This window comes from Numida meleagris, chromosome Z, assembly GCF_002078875.1.
Source record: "Numida meleagris isolate 19003 breed g44 Domestic line chromosome Z, NumMel1.0, whole genome shotgun sequence".
Lineage (NCBI taxonomy): Eukaryota > Metazoa > Chordata > Aves > Galliformes > Numididae > Numida > Numida meleagris.
The window spans coordinates 25,576,952-25,598,819 of NC_034438.1; the positions used below are offsets into that span (position 1 = coordinate 25,576,952).

At 35.6% G+C, this 21,868-nt stretch overlaps 1 protein-coding gene across 3 annotated transcripts in view; it reads right to left on the bottom strand.

The window, feature by feature from the left end:
• Positions 4,546–21,868, bottom strand: part of TNPO1 (transportin 1) — a 56,978-nt gene continuing 39,655 nt past the window's right edge. For all 3 annotated transcript variants that reach the window (XM_021381451.1, XM_021381453.1, XM_021381452.1), the window contains exons 15-25: positions 21,285–21,371; positions 20,475–20,582; positions 19,298–19,456; positions 19,120–19,207; positions 15,781–15,879; positions 15,475–15,570; positions 12,600–12,675; positions 11,708–11,807; positions 10,205–10,279; positions 7,658–7,800; positions 4,546–6,134 (exon numbers count right to left, since the gene is read on the bottom strand). In XM_021381451.1, coding sequence (XP_021237126.1) covers positions 7,693–7,800; positions 10,205–10,279; positions 11,708–11,807; positions 12,600–12,675; positions 15,475–15,570; positions 15,781–15,879; positions 19,120–19,207; positions 19,298–19,456; positions 20,475–20,582; positions 21,285–21,371 — 996 coding nt within the window. In that variant the 3' untranslated portion in view covers positions 4,546–6,134; positions 7,658–7,692. The remainder of the gene's footprint in view (positions 6,135–7,657; positions 7,801–10,204; positions 10,280–11,707; positions 11,808–12,599; positions 12,676–15,474; positions 15,571–15,780; positions 15,880–19,119; positions 19,208–19,297; positions 19,457–20,474; positions 20,583–21,284; positions 21,372–21,868) is intronic.

The following is a 21,868-nucleotide window of genomic DNA, read 5'->3' on the forward strand; positions in this document are numbered from 1 at the left end:
ATTAATTGCTGCAGACTAAGCTAATCTTTTTTTTAATGTCAAGACAACACGTTTTTATTGAACGTAATCATTAGACTATCAAAGCTGTTTGTCCTAAACATGCATAATTAAATAGTCAATATGTAAACTGTTAAATATTGAGCATGAATTGTTCAAATCAACCTAGATGGATTTTGCCCCATTAAATATCACCATTAGTCTTACACTTTCTTTTTAGACTCCCATATCAAGAAGTTATAGGTGTGGATGATGAGATCTTCAAATTGTTTGTATGATCGCATTCCTACAAAAGCTAGACAAGTTAGATTAAGACCAATGCAAGGTTTGAGAATTAAGACCTATGCAAAGTCAAAAGCATTGATTAACTTTTATTAATTTTCACTTTTCTGCTATTTTTATTCAGATTATTGGTAACATGAGTCATGAAATCTGTTCCTCCCCCCACTCCCCCCTTCCTTAGCATCTGCTATTTCAAATAAAAGTGCATTCACCATTTAATTTCTCAACATTAAAGCAATTAACTCTTATGACCCAGAAGATACTAATTCAAGCATGTAAATCTCTTACGTCTACACTGATCTGCCTCTAAGCAGCATGAAGCATTTAAACTGAATTGACTAAAACTTATTGAAAAGAGTGGATAAACTGAAAATGCACCTAATTATAGAACAAATTTCAGAACTGACATATCTCAACCAGGAGAGTGCACTAATGGCTCAGGAAATATATAATGAAACACGAAATTTTCATTTTTCATTAAAAATTGGAATGCAAGATCTATATTTAAACAACTTTATTAACATAGTCAAGCAGTGATTAACATTCACATCTATTATGTCACATCATACAAACGTAAATACAAAATTACTACAGTACAATATATATATTCTCTGCATGATCCAAAATATTTGGTGGCCCCAAAAACTCTTTAAAATTCAGCAGCTTATCAAAAATTAAAACCATATTCTATTCAAAATGAAGTTTTGTTAGCACAGAGGCAGACTTCAAGAAAGATCACTCAATTTAGTACAGTTTGAGAAGTTGCAGGATATGTTTGAAGGAAACATTCCAACATTGTGGCTGATACAGAAACATCAGATTTAAAGCTTTCAAGCAAAACATACAACCTAAGTTGTCAGCAGAAAGATCCAGTCATCTTTCACTTTAAACTGTTCATATACTGCATCCAATTTAAAATTTTGGAAGTGTTTAGTATTAGCAAGTCAGACAGCGTACAACATACCTACCTACCTATTCCCATGAAAAAAGATAATATTACACTAAAGACTTCACCAGCCAAATATACCTAGTGATACTAATATTTTTAAATATCCCCATAAAAATCACCCAGGCCTTCTCTGTTTTGTTTCTCACCTAAAGTAAGTAAAGAGATACCTAAGGTGAAAGTAGCACAATAGAATTGATTATAGAAAAACGATACTATAAGTGCTGAATTCTTAGAGATGTGGATTTGGCTTACTTAAAAAGTATACTGTAACACCACAAAGGGATACATATTTTATAGAGCCATTTTAACTTCCCTCACATACATACATTCAAGTGAGTAAGCATCCTTATTATTTTAACAGAATATACTCCATAAGGCAAGCAACAAGAGTACTCACCCCAGAGTTTCCCCATTTAAAATAATCTAAAACTGGCTTGCTCCAACCGTAAGTGCAAAGAACAAGCATCAGTGACAGACATAAAACAGCTTCTATTGGAGAAGAACACTTACTAGACTGATGGATGCAAGTCATCTGGAGAATGCATAGGTGAGTGCAATACACAGCTACTGATCAAGCTTCATTTACTCAAGATGAGGTTACTGGAAATATTTATGTAATATATAACAAATATGTATGCAAATTACATCAGCATCTATGTGAGATAACTGCAAGATTTTTTCTTTTTCTTATTTTTTAATTTATGGCAGTCATTTCACTGCTGAGCTTAACCTTTATCTGAGATAAAAAGTTACTCTTCAGACCCTATATAGAAGCTTTATGCATCTATTATCCCCATGAAAGTACTGAAGCAATTAGTGTTAAGTTGCAACTTCTTTCCTTGACAAAATCTGAAACAAAAGATTTCCAATACAATGTTGCATTTAAAGCATTTTTCAAGAAATATTTCAGTTGTTTTAATATGGATGTATTCTCCTCAAGGGAAGAATGTTTTTGCACCTTTACCTGTTAATACATTCAATATGAATAAAATAGGTGAAGCAGAAGTCATTATTGTCCCACAGTAGAAGGTTAATTTAGAGTAAGTTTAAGACAGAGAAGCTGCCTACTACGAAATACATGAACTGATATAATTAAGACACATTTTTATAAGCATGTGTTCTGAACAAAAAGGGTAAAAGAGTATTCACCTGAGATAAAGCTAGTATTTGAGTGTTCCTAAGTAGCAATGAGTTTCGCTTGAGGAAAGCCACTTGAAGTTTTAAAATATACATTTTACTATTATACAATATATGCAGTTTAAGTAATTAAGATTGATGCTAACACAAAAGTCCTAACAACAAAAAAATCACAGTGTGTATCAATATTGTTAGTTACAAAATTTATGCTACTTCTTAACTTTAAAAAATTATGATTATAAATTTTAAATCCATTCTCCTAGAAGTGTATCTTCTGAGTACAAGCATTAACGAGCAATAACCTAAAGCGTAAGAATTAGCTCATTACAATTTAACTATATACATATTCACTGATTTAGAAAATAATCAAGCTTTGGAAAAAAATTACAAAATTGATTATTTTTGCTTGCACTGGTTAAAGTAATGAACTATTATAATCTTTCTTTCCTAAATGAAAAGAGCAGTTTCCTGAATGTGTAATGTCAAAAATTTAGTACTGAACTTCACTTAAGAATAATTTAATATCAATTTAGAACTGCCAAAATTGCATTTATAAGGATTTTAAATATACTTTCTGTTACCAACTTAGGTTGATCAGCAGCTTTTGTTCATTCTCAGAATCCTTCAAAAAGGGAAACTCAAAACAGGAGAAAGGCATATATAAAAACAGTAAACACTGACCTCCTGAGGTTTCTACAACAAAAATATTCAAGTAGAAAATCTACACCATCACTTAGCAGCGGCTATTTCTGTAGTTTAGCACACTAACAGCACTTTATTCAGTGTGTAAGGAGCAAATGAAGTAAGCCGTGCTTTTAGCATGCCAAGAGGCAGAAAACACTGGAATGTAACAAAGACAAACTCACAATTCTACCAGTATAAACATTCAGTCAACATTCAAAAACTGTCAAGACTACACCACAAGAATTAAGATGCTTTTTATATATCCCATGATGCAATAATGGAATTATAACTGTTAATGCAGATTCAGAACTTTTCTTACCTCACATTATACCTTAAATGGCTTCTGCGAATTTCTGCACTATATTATGCATAAGGAATATGGTTTATTTGTTTTAAAACATACCATGAGAGAACTTACTGATACAAAAGACTACTTTGCCAGTAATGTTAATTTCTGCCTTATTTTAATTTCTTTACTTGCTGTTCTGCCAGATCAGCTCGCATCTGCACAAATACCTATCAATATATGTATGTACAAAAGTGGTATTCTAAATGAATCTGAGATGAGGTGGTTTTATTTGGTTAAAGGGGCTTTCTGAAATTTAAGAAGATTAGTTAAACTCAAATTCCAGTCGTAAGAGTACGTATTACTTAGTTGTTTTTTATTTTATGAAATTTCCATTCTCATTTCTCTGAAATTCGTACCTAATGCTTAAACACACTTAAAGCAAGTTTGGGTCTAAAATAATACCCCATCTTGCTACATTCTTATTCTAGAATTGGGTTTTTAATTGCTTTCAGTGACTAAAGCTATTTCTAATTTACTTCAGTTATTAGTTCAGAAGAAATTTAGTATTTGCTACCAAAGCAATGTAATTCAAAAGCAATTTATCACATGCAATTTTTTTAAAAATACTACGTACTAGCATCATTGAATGTACTTCATACAGTACATGTCCAAACTATTATTCAAGCATAAAAAAAACAAAGTGGGGGTGGAGGTGCATGTAAAATGTTCATGCTATCATGCATAAAATAAAAAAAAAATTCCTCTTTTAAACATTATTTTTAAGTTCACACTCACACAGCTCAAGCTTCAGTGCAACAGCTAAATCATTCAGCACTCAGAATAGAACCATGCAAAGAAGAGCAATTTAAAAAAAAAAAAAGAACAAAAGAAAACAAAAATGAAAACAAAACTGTTATCCAGTATCCATTCTGCAATGCAAAGGTGAGAAACTAAATCTATAAAAAGGCTGTTATGGCTTAATTTTGTTTTGCGGATTAATTATGCAGCACTTGAAAAATGGAAAGGTGTGGCTTCACCTCTGACCAGCAGAGTTAAAAATCTCTCCATTTTCCTTTATCATCATGGGATACTCTTTAGGCAATCTAAATTAACAAAGACTTGCCACTTTCAGATGGACACAAGATCAAGTGTACCAGTTAGAATTTCACATTCACAGTACATAAGAAAATACACATGGAAGGAAAAGTAAAGGGTTAACTTAACGAGGATTTATTCACAGGAATACATGTAAGTAGAGAAAAAAACACAACAGAAAAGCTAAACAAATGAAATGAAGAGGATCCAAACCAACTTTCACTCTGTAGCTTTAAACTTGCACCCTTGTGCATTTAACTACATCACAAAGGGCCACCAACATGCGCCGATACAGTGTAGATACCCTGCATTATTACATCCATTAACTTAAACATCTCATTAAGATCATGCTTTGAACAAAAAGAAAGCATAGAAGATAATATGTTGAGTGGGAATAAACACAAATATAGCAGTCATGTCATCAACTTCTACAACTGTCTTTACGTGCCAACTAACATTTATGCAGCCTTTAACAGGTCTTACCATGTAACTCATTTTCAGAGATTCTGATAAAATCACTAGTATATAACCATGCAGAAAGCACATCACACTGACAGCACAGAGGCAAGTATTTTGCACAGCTATATCAGCTTTCCACATTGTGCAGGTTACACACAATACAATATCAATCTTACTCTTAACAGATCCTAAAAGGTATTTCAAGGCCTAATTGTTAACTACAGTACTTTATATCTATATTCTTAATAAAAATAAAATCCACAGAATCTTAGAAAAGGAACTTTAAATGCAGGGCTATACTGAATTGGTAAACTGCAACACAAAACTGGCGCAACATAGGTAAATGTATACCAATTTCACTCTATGTGATGCAAGCATGCTACTTTCCCACTAATTTAAATTACTTCTGATCACTATGAGCCAGAACGCATGCCTGAACCTTAAACTGCACGTTAAGAATAATGCCTTACTCTAGAAATTAAATCTAATGAAGTACAATAATCAAATCATATCCACTACCTTAAATTCTTTTTAATGTAAAAATTAAGATGTCAATCTCTCCTTTGAAGTGTCCCTCCCTTTACCCCAAAAATGAAAGGAGTGACTCATTTGGCAGCTTGCAGGTTGTTTCATTTTGCCCAAGTTAACCCTTAGTAATTTATGATGTTTCTACATCATACACTGCAAGTGCCTGTTCCTAATACAGACACAAGCTGCATTTTAACTGTACTAACTTCATTTGTGTAGTTCTTCATTAACATGCAAAGACCTAGGAATCCCATCAAGCAGGATGAAATAATGTAGAAAATCCTTACTTAAAAAAAAAACAAAAAAAAAAAAGAAAGCCTTTTACTGTTTGTGACCCCCATCCTTAGGTTTCCTTTATTGTGCGCAAAATAGTTTTCCTCTTTACGTATCACTATGGTTCAATTATATGGTTCTTATTTTGGTACAAATCCCCACAATATTCCAGAATGTGCTGTTTTGTGAATAGATTCTTTTTTTCTTCTTCACATCCAGTGCAGAGTTGTAATAGGAGACAGATTTCCACCCACAAAGGCTCCAGATGTTAAAACATTTCCCAACATCGACTTAATACAGTGACGGCAACACCTCCCTCCCGCCCCTCCCAGTAGGGTTGGGATTGTACTGTATTCCCTACTGGTTTACCCTTCCCCCCAGTAAAGGGTAACATTTTCCCTGGGTGCAGAGGCTCCCTCATAGTCTCCCAGACTGAAGGACCTGTAAAGGAAAAGATAAAGGTGTAGTCAAACCTTACTTTGAAACTTGAATTACAGACTTGTGCATAAAAGAGAGCTTTTTTGCCCTTTTTTTTTTTTTAAAGCAGTAGATATCAACCTAAGCTTAAAAGAGAATTTGCATCTAGCTTTTCCCTTTATAAGTCTGTTTAAGCAAAGAGTCAGTTTTTAACAGGAAGGCTATTATTCCTGACAACAGTGTATACTTCAAATCTACACTGACATTTCCAATGTTGCAGCCAAGCTTAGATTTAAGTTTTAAAAGAACTTTGGAAGAAATCTTTAAGAAGATTTTGCCCTTTCAGTACAAAATTATGAGGCAGTCACGATGTTCAAGAAGTATTAAACTTATATTCTACCAGCATAACAATTTCACTTTTAGCTAGATTAAACAAGGTAGCCATACTGTCTCCTCCATAGAAATGGAGAGTAAATGAGACTTATTTTTCAACTTTGCATTACTCTTCATTAGATGGAAAAAAAAAAAAATCAACCTTACATCAAAAATAAATGCCCTCATTCTCATTGATTAATGTGTTTGAAGTTTCCTTATTTTTAATCAATTGTTCAGAAGAAACATAGAATTCAGAGAGAATTTATTATGCCACTCTGAAAAACATGAAGCTGATTTTTAAATAGATGTTCATTCAACAACACTACTGAATTACATAATACACTCCTATAATTTCTGTACAAATATTCTACAGCAATTACCAAATTTATATAACGACTCAATGAAGGAACTTAACTTGCCTTCTTTTTTGGGTGGTATAATAAATTCTTCACAGCATCACACTACTTTATACACAGGTACTTTGTGTATTCAGTCTGCACAAAATGCATACAAAGCAAGGTGGTACACTATAGTCATTCTAGAATCCACAGTCACTGTTCTTTAATTAAGTTGAAGTAGTCTCTGAGAGAACGGTAACCACTCTGAATTGGTGCGTAAAGTGGAATATCACATAATAAACACATCATCCTGCCCAAAACATCAATCTCTATGAACAGCTGAGCTGCAGATTATGGTAATATTCTTGACTAAGAACCAAAACCATCCAACATGTACATAGGAATGTGTTGGATTACACATGGATATAGTGTCTTAGGCTCACCTTCCTCTTCTAGAAAAATATTCACCTTCGATTACATCTGTTATCCCCTAATCCATAAGACACACAGGGAATCTGTGTCTAGTATGCTGCTTTGAGGATCACACTAATTACTTGGCTTATTAAACCTGAACAGCACTGTTACACCTAGCCTTCTAACCTTATCTTTATACATGACCACGCATACTGCATACTCTTTTATAGAGAGACAATTGCTTTTGCTACAGCTACCAGGATTTTGGTACAACTTTATCCCTTTCTTTTTTCTCAGAAGGAATGATACCTGATACAGTGCATCTCAAAGTTTTAATCTAGTCAATATTTTTTATAAAGCAGAAATAGGAAGGAAGTATGCTATGTAACTCCATTATTGAAGGAAGATTCACGTGTTTACCTCTAATTATGGGACTGCAGCTACAATGCACAAGGTTAAACTCCATAGTAAGCTGCAAGGCGCTCTTTTAAGGGAAGAGGAAACTGGTCTGAGAAACGCCTCCAATTCTCATCCCCAACTTGATTTTTAAACCCATGAAGAATCTAAAAGCAATGAGAGGTAAGTAAAAATAATCACTTAACAGAAGATGCAAGTTAATTATTCACAAGCAACATATGCAATAGCCTTCAATCCTCTAGACTGCTCAGTTGTACAGCTGAATTGTCCAATTTACTAGATTTCCTTTGTTTAACATTTAATGTCTCCCTTAAAAGAAAAAAAAGACTTTCTTTTTAAAAGAAAAACAACTTACGGAATATAGCTACCCATTCAAATTAATATTAATTATTATTTATTGAGTAACATGACTTACATCTCAGAGCTACGGCATGTCAGAATGCTAAATGTTTTGTCAAACTACACAGCTTCTGTGTTACAATTATTTATTATATATTTGATTATAATATAAATTATATATTGTTATATACATGGTTATATAATAATATATTTATATTATATACATTTGTAAACGCGTTATAGGTTCTGGAAGAAAAATTGATCCAGAACCATAGACAGCACTTTAGAGAATTAATGCCTGTTCATTTACAGCACAAATTAAAAACAATCCTATAAAAGCTGTGTTTTCCCAAGGAACCTGTAGACAACTGTGACTAAAACAGAAGTTGTTAAAATCTTTGAAACAACAGGAACCCACAGCAGTAAAAAAGTCAGCAAAAGAGACAGGAAAAAAAAAAACCACCAACTGGTTTCAGTCTAGACCCTTTAATATAGTAAATTAACTGAAAACCATGAAAATTAAATGATTATATGAAAAGGGTCTTAGTATTTTTGCTCTGAAAACAGTAGATTAAAAGGTAAACATAAGAAAGAACAAACGCAGGTGGAAAGGCTCTTCCTCACAAGAAAACCACTGCAGAGAATCTCAATGTTTTTTTAATTTCCTTTTTTAAACTCATGGATACCCAATTGTGGAACGTCCTGGCATGAAAACATGCTCATAGAAAAGGCACTATCAAATTTAAAGCTCATAGTATCAAGTTCACTCTTGATAAAACATTTTCAAAAAGAGCTGTCCTTAAACCAGATGTAACAGTAAAGACATTACAATTAATTTAACCATTTTTCTCCATTAAGGAGCCCTTCCAAAAACAGGTTAACCTTTCTTTCCTTACGCCATCAGATTAGCCAGCTACCAAAACTACAAAAGAAATCTAAAAATGTTTTGGTATGATAAAAGGAACATTTAAAAAAATAGTAATTAAATAAATCCTCTTCCAGTATTGTTTTAGATGAACTTCAGCTAGTGTCTTCAGATGTCTCGCCTTTAAAAAAAAAAAAGTGATAAAATTTTTAAGAGTATGTGAGAGATTTCAACACTGACAGCTGCCTTACCCATGCTCTTGGAAGGATTATTTCCTCTATCAGCTCTGATGCCAATTAACAAAAAAAAAAAAATCACACAAAAAGACTTCAGGGGACTACGAAAAAGGTTTTTTCCATTGTTACTAAATGGCACAATCTGTTATTCAGTTGGCAAAAGGATTCAGTCAAATGAGAAGATAATCTAAAACATTCATATGCTATCACTTGAGGAAAGCTTTGCCTCCACTCTTGCACGGAAGAAGACAACTTGGCATTAGTTCAAGAGAAAGTGCAACACTGGCCCACGATCCTAACTCATTCTTGGAAATATACTCTATTTCAGCTTTAGGAGGAAATTTCATTAACTTCTGACACATATCTCTCCTAAAACAAAGATGCTTACTGAACAGGTAGAATAATCTGCACAAGAAACTGAAATAAGGGGTTTTATTTGTTTATTTTTCCTAACTTAAGACATTAATTAAAACAATTTCAGGGTGGTGTTTTTTTTTTTTTTTTGTTTGTTGCTTATTTTACATAAAGCAGTCAGTTCTTTTGTTTAAGTTCTGTTGACAAGTTGTCTAGGATATATATCCTATATTCAGTGTACATGAGTTCCCTGAAGATCTGTTCATCCAAGAAGCAAGACAAACAGAACAGGATAGCACTGTAATATTTTTCATTTGCAATCTTCTAGACATTTCCGTAAAATAAAGTGGACTTTTTCATGGCAAAAGAAAAACATCTTGAACTATACATATATCATTTTCTAGAGCAAAGACAACTTAAATGTGGTATAAAAAATCCTGTTTTTCAAAATGCAGTCAAAATGCTGTAGACTGGCATTATGAAAAGCCCTCTGAGGATGATTATATTTTCAACTAAAATCCTAAGTGAACTTTCCAACACCATTATAAAGAAGTTTGTAATAACTTGCATGCACTTAAGTAAATATAGGCAAAAAAAACCCTTCAGATTGTTTTTGATGTTTTGTCTGAAAGCTTATGACTTTACAAAGAAACTTCCATAATCTCAAATACAGGAAGTACTGACTGAAATACGCAGCAAGAAAGAAACAGGATCCCGAGCCATAATCAGGATATACTGTCATATGAGAAACATTACCTTACAGAACATGTCTCGGAGATCATCTTTTGGGCTAATCCACGATGCAACAGCATCACAAAAAAAAATAAAATCCTATAAGATTAAACAATCACACAGGTTAGAAACCCCAATTTATAGGTCTGGAAACAGTGCTCAACTCATTCTACTAATGGTACAAGTTTTTCTGATCCTAATTCAAAAACTTATTTTATTTCCAGTTAATGCAGGCAATAATGGTAAATTATTCATGCTTAGTTGTACAGAAATATAAATATATATATTTTAATAGTGGGGGTATCTTTGTTTAATGAGGTTTTACACAACAACAAAAAAGGGCAAACTGAAACCACAACACCTTCCGCTCTCACAACACAACTCGTTAACCTGAATTTGAATTTCAGTTCAATCATTCAAATTCCAAAACAAACCATTTTAAACAACAAGCAACAAATAAGACCACACTCATAACTTCGTCTCATAAATCCCCAGTTGGAAAAAAGCAGCTGTATTTTTTCAAGCAGAGAGAATTCATTTTAGGAACACACAGGATGTTCAAAACCAAAGCTATATCATAATCCTTGCAACATAGTTCATCTGCTGTTATGCGTTTCATTTCTTATTATATTGCTAAGATACCACTCTTCAATAATTAAGTTGACATTGCACGTGTATTTTGATAAGAACCAAAGATAACTATTGCATAGGAGAGATGGGAAAATGAGAGTAGTGTTTAATTTTCTGCTCCCCTTAGGTTGTGTGAAAGGATAAATGGACAGCAGAAAAGAAGGGAAATAACAAGTACAGAACAAGACATAAGTGAAATCACCTGAAACATTCAGAACAAGAAAGAGGCTCAATTCTTGTGTCTCATGGAGAGGGATTTCAGGCAGAGAAGGAAATTCACCTTCATTTTCCTCTCACAAAATATTACATTGGCATAGCTTAACTTTGGAGCTGTGGAGACTAAAGAACAAGTAACATTCTATTCTTGACACGTACATTTATTTTGAAGAGCATCTTCCTTGTCATGTCAACTTTAGATATATTGCTTAAATAGTTAAAACAAAATCTTCCCTTCTCAAGTTTTAAGAATGAAGGGGTAGTTATTATTTGTGTTCTTTTATTTTTTTAAAGCCTAGATTACACCTGAACAATAGGATTTAATACATCAGATTTTGCCTTATATTTTCATACAGATCCTCCTCACAAAACACTGACAGAAATATTGCAACATTCACAATGTTAGTCAGAGTTCATTATTTACATATTCTTTTTAAGTAGAAGACAAAAACTGACTTTTAACATCTCTTCTCCTCCTTTCCACCGAAGAAGAAATCCAGAAGTATCATGATACATATCACTGCAATGTAAACATTTTGGTCTTCTTGACCTCAAAGTAAAGCCACATCATGTTCTGAACCGAATCAACATCAAACTGAACTTGTCAATATTCCTTTTACATCTTTTAATACATTTTACATGAGTAAATGAAAAAAAATAAGATCTATTCATGCATCTTACTTGGAATACGCCATTGGGGTTGACTGTGATCATGGTACATATCCCACGGAATGCTGAGTCCTTTTCCTCATTGTCTCTTATGTTCCGGAGAGAGGTGCACCTAGTAAGTTAGAGAAAATCTTAGCTACTTTTATCACTCTGTCATTCAATCAAGTCAGATCTAGATGACAGTATTTGATGGAATAAGCCACACAGATAAAATGATTTTAAACACTATTGTAAACAGTTAGGAAAACAGTTATTGCAGTGTTTACTAGCATATTTCCATTATCTATCATCTCCAGAACCTTGTTCTCCTGTTGCACCATTTATGAAGTGTGACCTGTATTCCATTAAATACAAAAGAAACATGTATCTGAAATATTTATAGTAACTATCATTATTAGAAGCAGAACATATAATACTATCACAGTATGAATTATGTCAGATACCACTTACAGAACAGTTATTTAACTTTTACAGCAGCAAGCAAGCTATTTTATACATAAAACAGGTCCATAAACATATATTCCTTACAGCATTTCAAGCCTTGGACTGATTTTTTTAAGTGAAGTAATGCACAGTTTAAATTTTACAGTATTGGCATGCATTGTATTACCATTCTGGTGGATTTTAAAACGCTCTTTCATAGTCAAGCTTTAACACAGCAAGCATGTGACAATCTTATCCCATGCATAAATTAGTCGTTAGCCACAACATAAAAAAATACATGACGGTGCTACTGAAAACTCACAAACCTGATAGGACAAGATTAGTCACATGGTTGGCAATGATTAAGGATTGAGATTTTGTAACCAACTGAAAATATATCTAAAAGTGAGATAGAGAGAAGAAAGAAAGAAAGAGAGTGAAGAAAAATGAATTAAAAAAAAAAAGATTGAATAATACACACCAGGGTCTTATAAACTGCTGTAGCATGGGGGCCACCTCTTGAGGACAAACGTAACCAAGACGACCAATTGTTATTGCTAAGGTAACGCAATCACGGTTATACACCACCAAACGCCAACCAAGACATGAGCAAATGAGGGGGGAGGAGAAAAAATAAAGAAAAAACAACAAATAACTCAGAAACAGAAACCAACAGAATCTGTGTATGATAATAAACATAAGATTTCACCAGTGCTGTTTATTACCACCCCCTAAAATAAGAGGCAGCAACATATATGGTATACTTTCCAGGGTAAAAGAAAAATTAAAGAAGTAAATGAGAGAACACCAAAAACACAATTTAAAAAACAAAAGGCTTTCTGATGTATGCAGTCATTCTGCCCCCTTCACTTCCTTTATGTTAAATTTACCTGCCATGCACTACTGAGATTTTATTCAAATGTATTATTATGGATTCTCTTAATAAAAGGAATTTTTGACTTTATTATAAAGTACCCTAAACATGTCTTCAATATTTAGAATTCAAGTTTTTAATATAACTATCTATGACTAATGATATGTTTAGAAGTATGTTTACATTAAATATACTGTGATCTGGCTATGAATGCTAAATAGATGAAAATTCTTTAGGAAAACCAAACATTTGTTCTCTTTATAATCTTGTAGATAATTTAAATTGCTTGCTAACTCAAAGAATTAACTTCGCAGTTATTTGCTCTAATACCAATTTATTCTTCTTACAACAGTCTTCCTCATAAAAGTCATATAATAATCTGACTTCTGATGCAAAGGCATAAGTACACATGAAAAGCAAAACTGCTTCTTCATATGATTTGGTAGGTGAGTCCTTTATAGAGGGACAGACTGAAGAAAATATTTTACAACTGTGTTTTAATGGTGTTTGCTCAACTCACAAAAGATTAATCTTTAGAAAAAGGAGAGGGTGGGGAATAATGTATCAGGATTACTTGAAGCAAAATACATGAATAATACTAAAATCCAGCAGATTTATATGAAGCAGAGAAAGGAAACCTATGTTCAAGGGACATACTATGCAACACTCTAATTAAACAGGCATTTGTGAACAGTTTCATGAAACATGCAATAAAGCAGATGATGCTTTCTCCAATAAAAGTTTGGTGTAGGATATACTAGTAGTATGAATTTTAACCATTCCATGATAGCTGCTGCTCACTTGCAATGCAGTATTTCAATACACAGGATTTTAAATGTTCAGGAGATCTAACTCACTCAAATGTATTTGAACTGCTTTTCAAATACAAGTATCAAATTAAAATACACTTAAGTTTTATCCAAAAGTTTCCACAGCTACAGTTTCTACAAGCAATAGAAACTTCTGTCAGAGATCAACTTTTTGACATGTATTCACTTTCAATACTACTACTTTCACTTAACATAGTCTCCTGTTTCTGTAAAAGTGTGCTCATGGCTCATTACATAGCAAGCTAAAGCAGAAAACTGTAATACTCTTGCACATACCAGTGACATGCAGCACAATATCCCACAACAAACTTATTATAAGTACACCACACTCAACATTTATTTGCAGTTATGCATCCACATTTAAAGTAACTATTAAGAGGATAAAGAAAGTGTCAGTGTTTGGATGCTTCCAAAAATTCCATAACAGTGATAGAAGCAAAAGTTTAAGTATTGGATGCCTCCCAGTTACAGGTATTACACATCCATCATTGAAGAGGAAAGGGGTCAGGAGTTGTGGGAGAAGGAATTTATACTGACATACTATTTCACGGTCTATTTGAAAACAAGTACACATTTGCTCCAAAATTATCTTATCAAAAGGCAGTACCTATTTTATGTCACAACTACGTATTTTTCCTTCAAGTTCACCTTCCATACTAAACTGAGAATAGTAGGAGAGATGTAGGTAAAGTGCAGCTCTTACATTTAGAGAACACCGGAGGAGAAATACGCACTGAAAATCTCTCTCCAATTTACTTCAAGCTAAGCATAAAACAAAGTTGCATAATTTTCAATCGTGTCATGTTATAATGACTAAGCTAATATTTTCTTACAGGAAAATTAGTTTTCAAACAGACATAAAAGGATTCTCAATTAGTGAATGAGAAACCTGTCAAATTATTAATAAAACTCTGCTTGAAGTATGGAAGGTGTTCTTCCTACCAGAACATGCCCTCTATAAATGCAAAAGAAACAAGCCTCAGAAATTCCAGCACAGTTTGGGAACTGTTTCCAGTTTGGAAGGCACAGCTACTGGCGAGAACATAAAACATGTGTGCCAATTTTAGGCTTGCTTTCAGAATTACTTATTTATTTCTTGTGACCAGGTAATAGAAGTTGTACATGATTTCAGCTATGTTGGGAGTAAAAATGCCATCACAGATCTAGATTTTGGTGATCTCACAAATTAGTATTTTAAAAAACAGCTTTTTTTTTTTATTTCAAAGAATCTATTAGTTTTTTATATGTACCAATCATATTTGTTTCAAACACTACAAACATACACAGTGCACATGCATAAGGACTTGCATATATTAAAATGAGGCTAAAATAAAGCCGTAAGTGTTACTGTATATATTTGTTATAGGTAAATACATACATAAAATTGGAAGAATACTTAAAAAAATCAAATAGATGACAAATATACTGTTATAGAGATGAGAAAGCAACAACTTTAAGAATCCAGATATACGATAGAAAATTTGATGCAAGACTGAGACTTGTAAGAGCTTTTGCAAAACAGAGTTGTTTTCGCTTTAAAAAGCCAAATACATTGCAATACAGTCAGTTCTGGTGTTATTCCTCTACGTAATTTTTAAAATAAAAAAAAAATCTGTAATTTCTTCAGCACAAATGCTTCAGTTTTTGGGTACCTGTGTTCTCTAACAATGTCTTTGGTGTGTTGGGTCTGTTAATTATTTCTACAAGCTGGTGCAACACCATTGGAATATAAGGCTGCATCTCTATACCTGAAATAGTCAAAAAGAAATATTTAGAAGAAAATGATTGTTAATATATACAATCTAAGTAGATTTGATACATTGTATTTACTATCAAGGACAAATCTCAAACTTAAGTTTCAACATGAAAGTATCACTAAAAACTAAAAGCAAACAAACAAGATCAAAACAAGACAAACCACGCTAAACGTGCAAAGATTCAAAGAAAAAAAATCTTACCCATCTGGATGGAGATTTCTCCAATCGCCCAGGTAGCATTGTTACACACAGAAATGAATTCAGGGTTTAGGTTGGTTCCCAAAATGGGCATGAAATCAGCTAAAGAGAACAACATTAGAAAAATAAAAAGAAGTGGTTTTTTGTAAGCCTACTTAAATACTTGGAAAATGTGACACGCGTTAATGAGAGCTGTATTTCTGCTATATATCAGATTAACTTGGATTTTAGAATCTAAGTAGATCAATGCAAATCTTTTCGAACTATGATTCTAAAATGCTTCTAATAGGCTTTATCTTTATGCAACTCTGTAAACCCTCTTTCTCTCCTTCCCTAACTGGAGTAGAGGAGAAGGCAAAAGCAACCCAGTAACAAGCACCTGTAGTTTTATAACACGACTGAACAATTCTTGAGTCATTTAGATAACTATGTATTCAACTGTGCTAACAACAAAAGAATGACCCAGAAGGCCATCACATCTATCATAGCATCTACCACATGAACTTTACATTCCCAAGCCTATCAAAGCTTACATTTGGCAAAGTGTATATCAAGAACATTTGAAGGATATGATAGCAAATACTGTGGAAGCACATAATTGATGTTACATTCCTACTGAAAAAAAAAAAAAAAAAAAAAAAACAAAAGAAACACCCAAAACAAACAACAGCCAAGCCAAAACACACCTTCCAGCCAAGTTCTCCACTTTCTTTATAGCTAATAGAATCATAGAATGGCTTGGGATGGAAAGGACCTCAAGGATCATCAAGTTCCAACCCCCCTTCCACAGGCAGGGTTGCCAACTGTTAGATCAAGTACTAGGTCAGTTTGCCTCGGCCATCCAACCTGGCCTTGAACACTTTCAGGGATGTGGCATTCACAGCCTGTCTGGGCAGCCTGTGCCAGCACCTCATTGGTCTCTCAGTGAACGACTTCCCTGACTTCTAACCTAGATCTCCCCTCCTTTAGTTTAAAACCAATTCCCCTCATCCTATCACTATCTACCCATATAAAAAGTTGATTATCCTCCAGTTTATAATCTTCCCCTTAAATACTGGAAGGCTGTAATGAGATCTCCCTGCCACCTTCTCTTCTCCAGGCTGAACAAGCCCAGTTCCTTCAGCCTGTCTTCATAGGAGAGATGTTTCACCCCCCTGAACATCCTCGTGGCCATCCTCTGGACTCTCTGCAAAAGCTCTACATCTTTCCTTTACTGGAGGCCCCAGACCTGGAAGCAATACTCCAAAGGGGCCTTGCAAGGGCAGAGACAGACAATCACCTCCCTCACTCTGATGGCCACCCCTCTTCAGATGCAGCCCAGGATACCATTGGCCTTCCAAGCTCCAAGTGCACACTGCCGACTCATATTCTATTTCTCCTCTACAAAGATGCCTAAGTCCTCGTCAGCAAGGCCGTTCTCAAGGACTTCTCCCAATCTGTATACATATCTGGGATTACCTTGATGCAAGTGCAAAATTTTGCACTTTCCTTTGTTGAACCTCACTGGGCTCACGTGGGCCAGCTTTTGAGTTTATCAAAGTCCTTCTGGATGGCATCCCTTCTACCATACCAACTGCACCACTCAGCTTCGTGTCATCAATAAATCTGCCGAGGGTACACTCCATCGCATCCCCTATGTCACCATTAAAGAGTATCGGTCCCAAGACATACCCCTGAGGGACACTGCTCATCACCACAACTGCCTTTGTACTGTCTCTTCTGCCAAATGTAAAACCTCTTCTTGTTGTTTTCAATATCCTTTGCCAACATCCATTCCATCTGTGCCTTTGCTTTCCCGATCCCATCTCTGCATGTCTGGACAACATCCCTGTATTTTTCCCAGATGACATGTCCTTGTTTCCACTGCCTGTACATGCCCTTCTTTTCCCTCAGTTTGACCAGCAGGTCCTTGCCATGCCACGCCATGCCAGTTTCCTGCTTCCTCTGCCTGCTTTCTTATTCTGGGGATGGAGAGCTCTTCCATCTCAGAAAGGAATCCCTTAAAGAGTAGCCAGCTTTGCTCCACTCCTTTGTCTCTAAAGACAATTTCCCAAGAGATCTTGTCCAACAGTTCCTTAAAGAGCCTGAAGTACTATCTCCTGAAGTTCAGAGTCCTGACTTCACTCTTTGCCAGGCTCACATTCCTCAAGATCACAAACTTGACCAGGACATGGTCTCTGCAGTCCAGGCTTCCTTCAATCTTAACCTCTTCAACAATTCCTTCCGCATTGCTAGGCTTCACCTCTGGTGGGCCTGTCCAATACCTACACCAGAAAGTTATCACCAATGGACTCCAGGAGTCTCCTGGCTTGCTTGCAGCTCACTGTGTTGTTTTCCCAGCAGTTATCTGGGTGGTTGAAATCCCCCATCAATATGAGATCCTGTGAACACGACACGTCTTGCAGCTGAAGCAAGAAGGCCTCGTCGGCAGGCTCCCCTTGATCAGGCAGCCTGTAGTAGACTCTAACCACCAGCTCTCCTTTTTTGGTCTCTAATTTTAACCCACAGGCTCTCAGTCTGCTCCTGACTGTTTCTCAGAGAGAGCTCCTTGTAGTCTATAACATAGTCTTCTTAACATAGGGGACAACACCACCACTCCTTCCTACCTTGCCTATCCCTTTTACAAAGCTCATAGCCTTCAGTGGTGGTATTCCAGTCATGTGAGTAATCCTGCCACGTTTCTGTGATAGCAATAAGATCGTAGTTTTCCAAGTGCACCATAGTGCACCAACCCCTCTTGCTTATTTCCTATGCTGTGTGCATTGGAATAGAGGCACTACAGCTGAGCTTTTGGATGCATTACCTTCCTAGAGGAGTCCTCCCACAAACTTCCAGGAAAAATCTGAGGTTTTCTCCTGCTGTTTCTTAAAGTGAATATGTTCCCTGGCTCTCTGTCATTCTGCAGTACAGCCCCTTATCCCAGTAGCTCTAGTTTAAAGCCCGAGTGATGAGCTAGTCGTCTGGCTGCCTAGTATATATAGTGCATCTATCTATAATTTTAATGCAGTGTCTAGTAAAAAAAAGTAAAAACTACAAATTCATAAATCAAATGAAGCAACTGTTCTAATTAAGTACATCTTTATATATATTCCAGCAGAACAAGCAGCTTTTACATGGTAAAAATCAAGCAGCAAAATGAATGCTTTACACTGTCTGAAAAACCTCATCTTTTAAATGCACAGTTTGAAGGAAAAAAAGCTGTAGTCCCTTGCTGATAAAGGAATATGAAAATATACAACATGACAAGGCGAGACATAGAAAAAAGGAGCTTAACAGTAGCTAAAGTGGACTTTTATCAGTCTGTAAAACAAGTTAATTGTTTAATATGCAAAGGAAACATACCGATGCAAGGCTTAACATGCTGAAAACACGCCTTTGTCAGATCACCTAACAACGCAAAAGAACTCTGTCGTACTTCAGGCATTTTATCCTAAAGAGAAAAAGAAGAAATATGACAATTCCTGAAGTTTTTCTGATCATCTTAAAGAAAATCCTAGGATAAAACAGTTTCTCATCTCACCTGCATGCATTGGTACATCAGTGTAAGGATATTGCTCCGAGCTACCAGCTGTTCAATGTTGCCTCCAAGACCTTCAGCTAAACCACTGAGTAAATCAAGAGCCACAATCATGAAGTCCTTATCTGGAGCCTCATATTGGTCTGGTTGAGCATTGTGCAACTGCAGCAGATAAACATGCATTTTCAGAATGAGAATTACATTTTCTCAGGGGTATGCAAAACAGTAAAAAACAGTTTCAGAACTGTAGCTTCATTTAGAGATTCAATGTTATACTACAGATGTCCCTGACAACACCTAACTTTACATAGCTCATAGAAACAGAATTATTTGAGTAGGAAGGGACCTTTAAAGGTCCTCTAAAGTCCAACTCACTTGGAATGAACAGGGACAGATACAGCTAGATCAGGTTGCTCAGAGCCCCATCCAGCCTGATCTTGAATATCTCCATGGATGGGACATTCACCACCTCTCTCAGCAATCTGTTACAGTGCCTGACCACCCTCACCATAGAAGACTTTAAATCTCCCCTCCTCAAGTTTGAAACCATTTCTCCTTGTCCCATTGCAATAGACCCTCCTGAAGAGTCCGTCCCCCTCCTTCTTAGAGCACCCCTTTACATACTGAAATGCCACTATCAGGTCTCCCCAGAGAGACCTGACAGTCTCCCTTCCCTTCTCCAGGCTGGACAGCCCCAGCTCTCTCAGTCTGTCCTTGTAGGAGAGGTGTTCCACCCATTGAATCATTTTTGTGGCTGGACACACTCCAGCAGGTCCATGTCTCTCCTGTACTGAGGACTCCACATCTGGATGCAGTACTCGAGGTGAGGTGTCACCAGTGCAGAGTAGGGCAGGATCACCTCCCTCACCCTGCTGGCCACGCTTCTTTTGATGCAGCCCGGGATGCAGTTGGCTTTCTGGACTGTGAGGACACACTGGTGGCTCATGTCCAGCTTGTCTTTGGCCAGTACCCCAAGTCCTTTTCAGTAAAGCTGTGCTCCATCTTTACATTCCCCAGCTTACAATGATACTGGGTGTTGCCACAACCCAGGTGCACGACCCCAAACTTGGCTTTGTTGAACCTCATGAGGTTCTCCTGGGCCCACTGCTTGAGCTTGTCTAGGCCATACACTGTTTGAATGAGTTACTCTGAAAACATTGGAACAGCAATAGAGAATTACCATGGCTTGTGCAAGGGTCTTCTGCACTAGATTTACACAACGCTGGTACACAGGTTCACAGTATGGAAGAAAGCCAGATTGCAAGGCAGTAGCAACTGACGACAGGCACTGGAATTAAAAGAAAAAAAAGAAAAAAAAAGGAGAGAGAGAGAAAGAAAAGTCAAATCTTCCTCACCTCACCCAAGAGCCTTTTACTTATGAGAGGTAAATTAAAAAACATTAGCATTTTAAGTATATCCAATATTACTGTTTAAGTGAACACACAACCTAGAATGGCTGTAACAATTAGCTCAGCCAAGGGAAATGTCAGCTAACTGCTATTCTCTCAAACATGCCAGCTGACAACATTTCTCAGGCAGCAGTATCTTCTTTCTTGGCCATCTCTAAGCATATATAAAGACATTTACTTAATTCACCCCAGGAGTTACACTAAGGTTTAATATTTTGATCATGTGTAAGCCTTAACGTTGCTTAAAAGTTATGAAAGCAATTTTCTAAAAGTGCTTTCCTGCTTTACATTTGGAAAGCACAGAAAATAGACCACACAATCTGGTTCATAACTTCAGCTTGTCTCACAGTAGTTTCAATGGGGGTAGGAAAAGAAAATGAGGAAAGAATATAACCATTAAAAAAAGATAATGAGATCCCCAGGGAAAACATACTAGAATGGCAGAAAATAAATTTAAGTGGCTTCTGCTACAAGCTCTTCTGTAAGCCTTTGCAGTTACACTTCCTAGTTGGTAGATTCTTGAGCTGAAAGTGTAACTCGTAAAAGAAGTTTATAGATGATATTCAAATTTTAACTTTTACCTCTAATAGAGGAAAGAGATCTTTATCTTCATCCTTCAACATGTTCCACTTGTGGATTAATGGGGGCATTAGCATCTGAATATATTCCTGTTCAGGATGAAAATGCATCAGCTGTTGAAACACTTAATTGCATGCTGGTTTATTTCCAGGCCAGAGAACTGATATAATAAGAATCACTTCTACTTTTTCAACAAAAGGAAACTGATGTGCTGTAAACCAATCACTGTAATATGCAGAAGCAGTTTAATATTAGAGTTTATATTTTATGTTCTAAGATTTTTTTTTCCACTGAGGCATGTAAGCCCTTTGAAGAGTGGATTGTTTCCTCCAGGTTTGGCTTCAGTTTTGCAAGTTTCCATACCTGTCTGGGTTCTTAGAAATTTATGACTGCTGCAGGGCATATGGATTTACCTTTTTTAAACCAGCAATGCAATCTGCCGCTTGCATTTCTCAATCATTTCACACTACCCTGCTCTTACAACCTGATTATCCCATATTCCTGAAACATCATCCTCAAGCAAGTAACCACACATGAAGAAAGTAATTTTCTATTGATCTAGAAGGATAAACTTCAGCACTCTGAA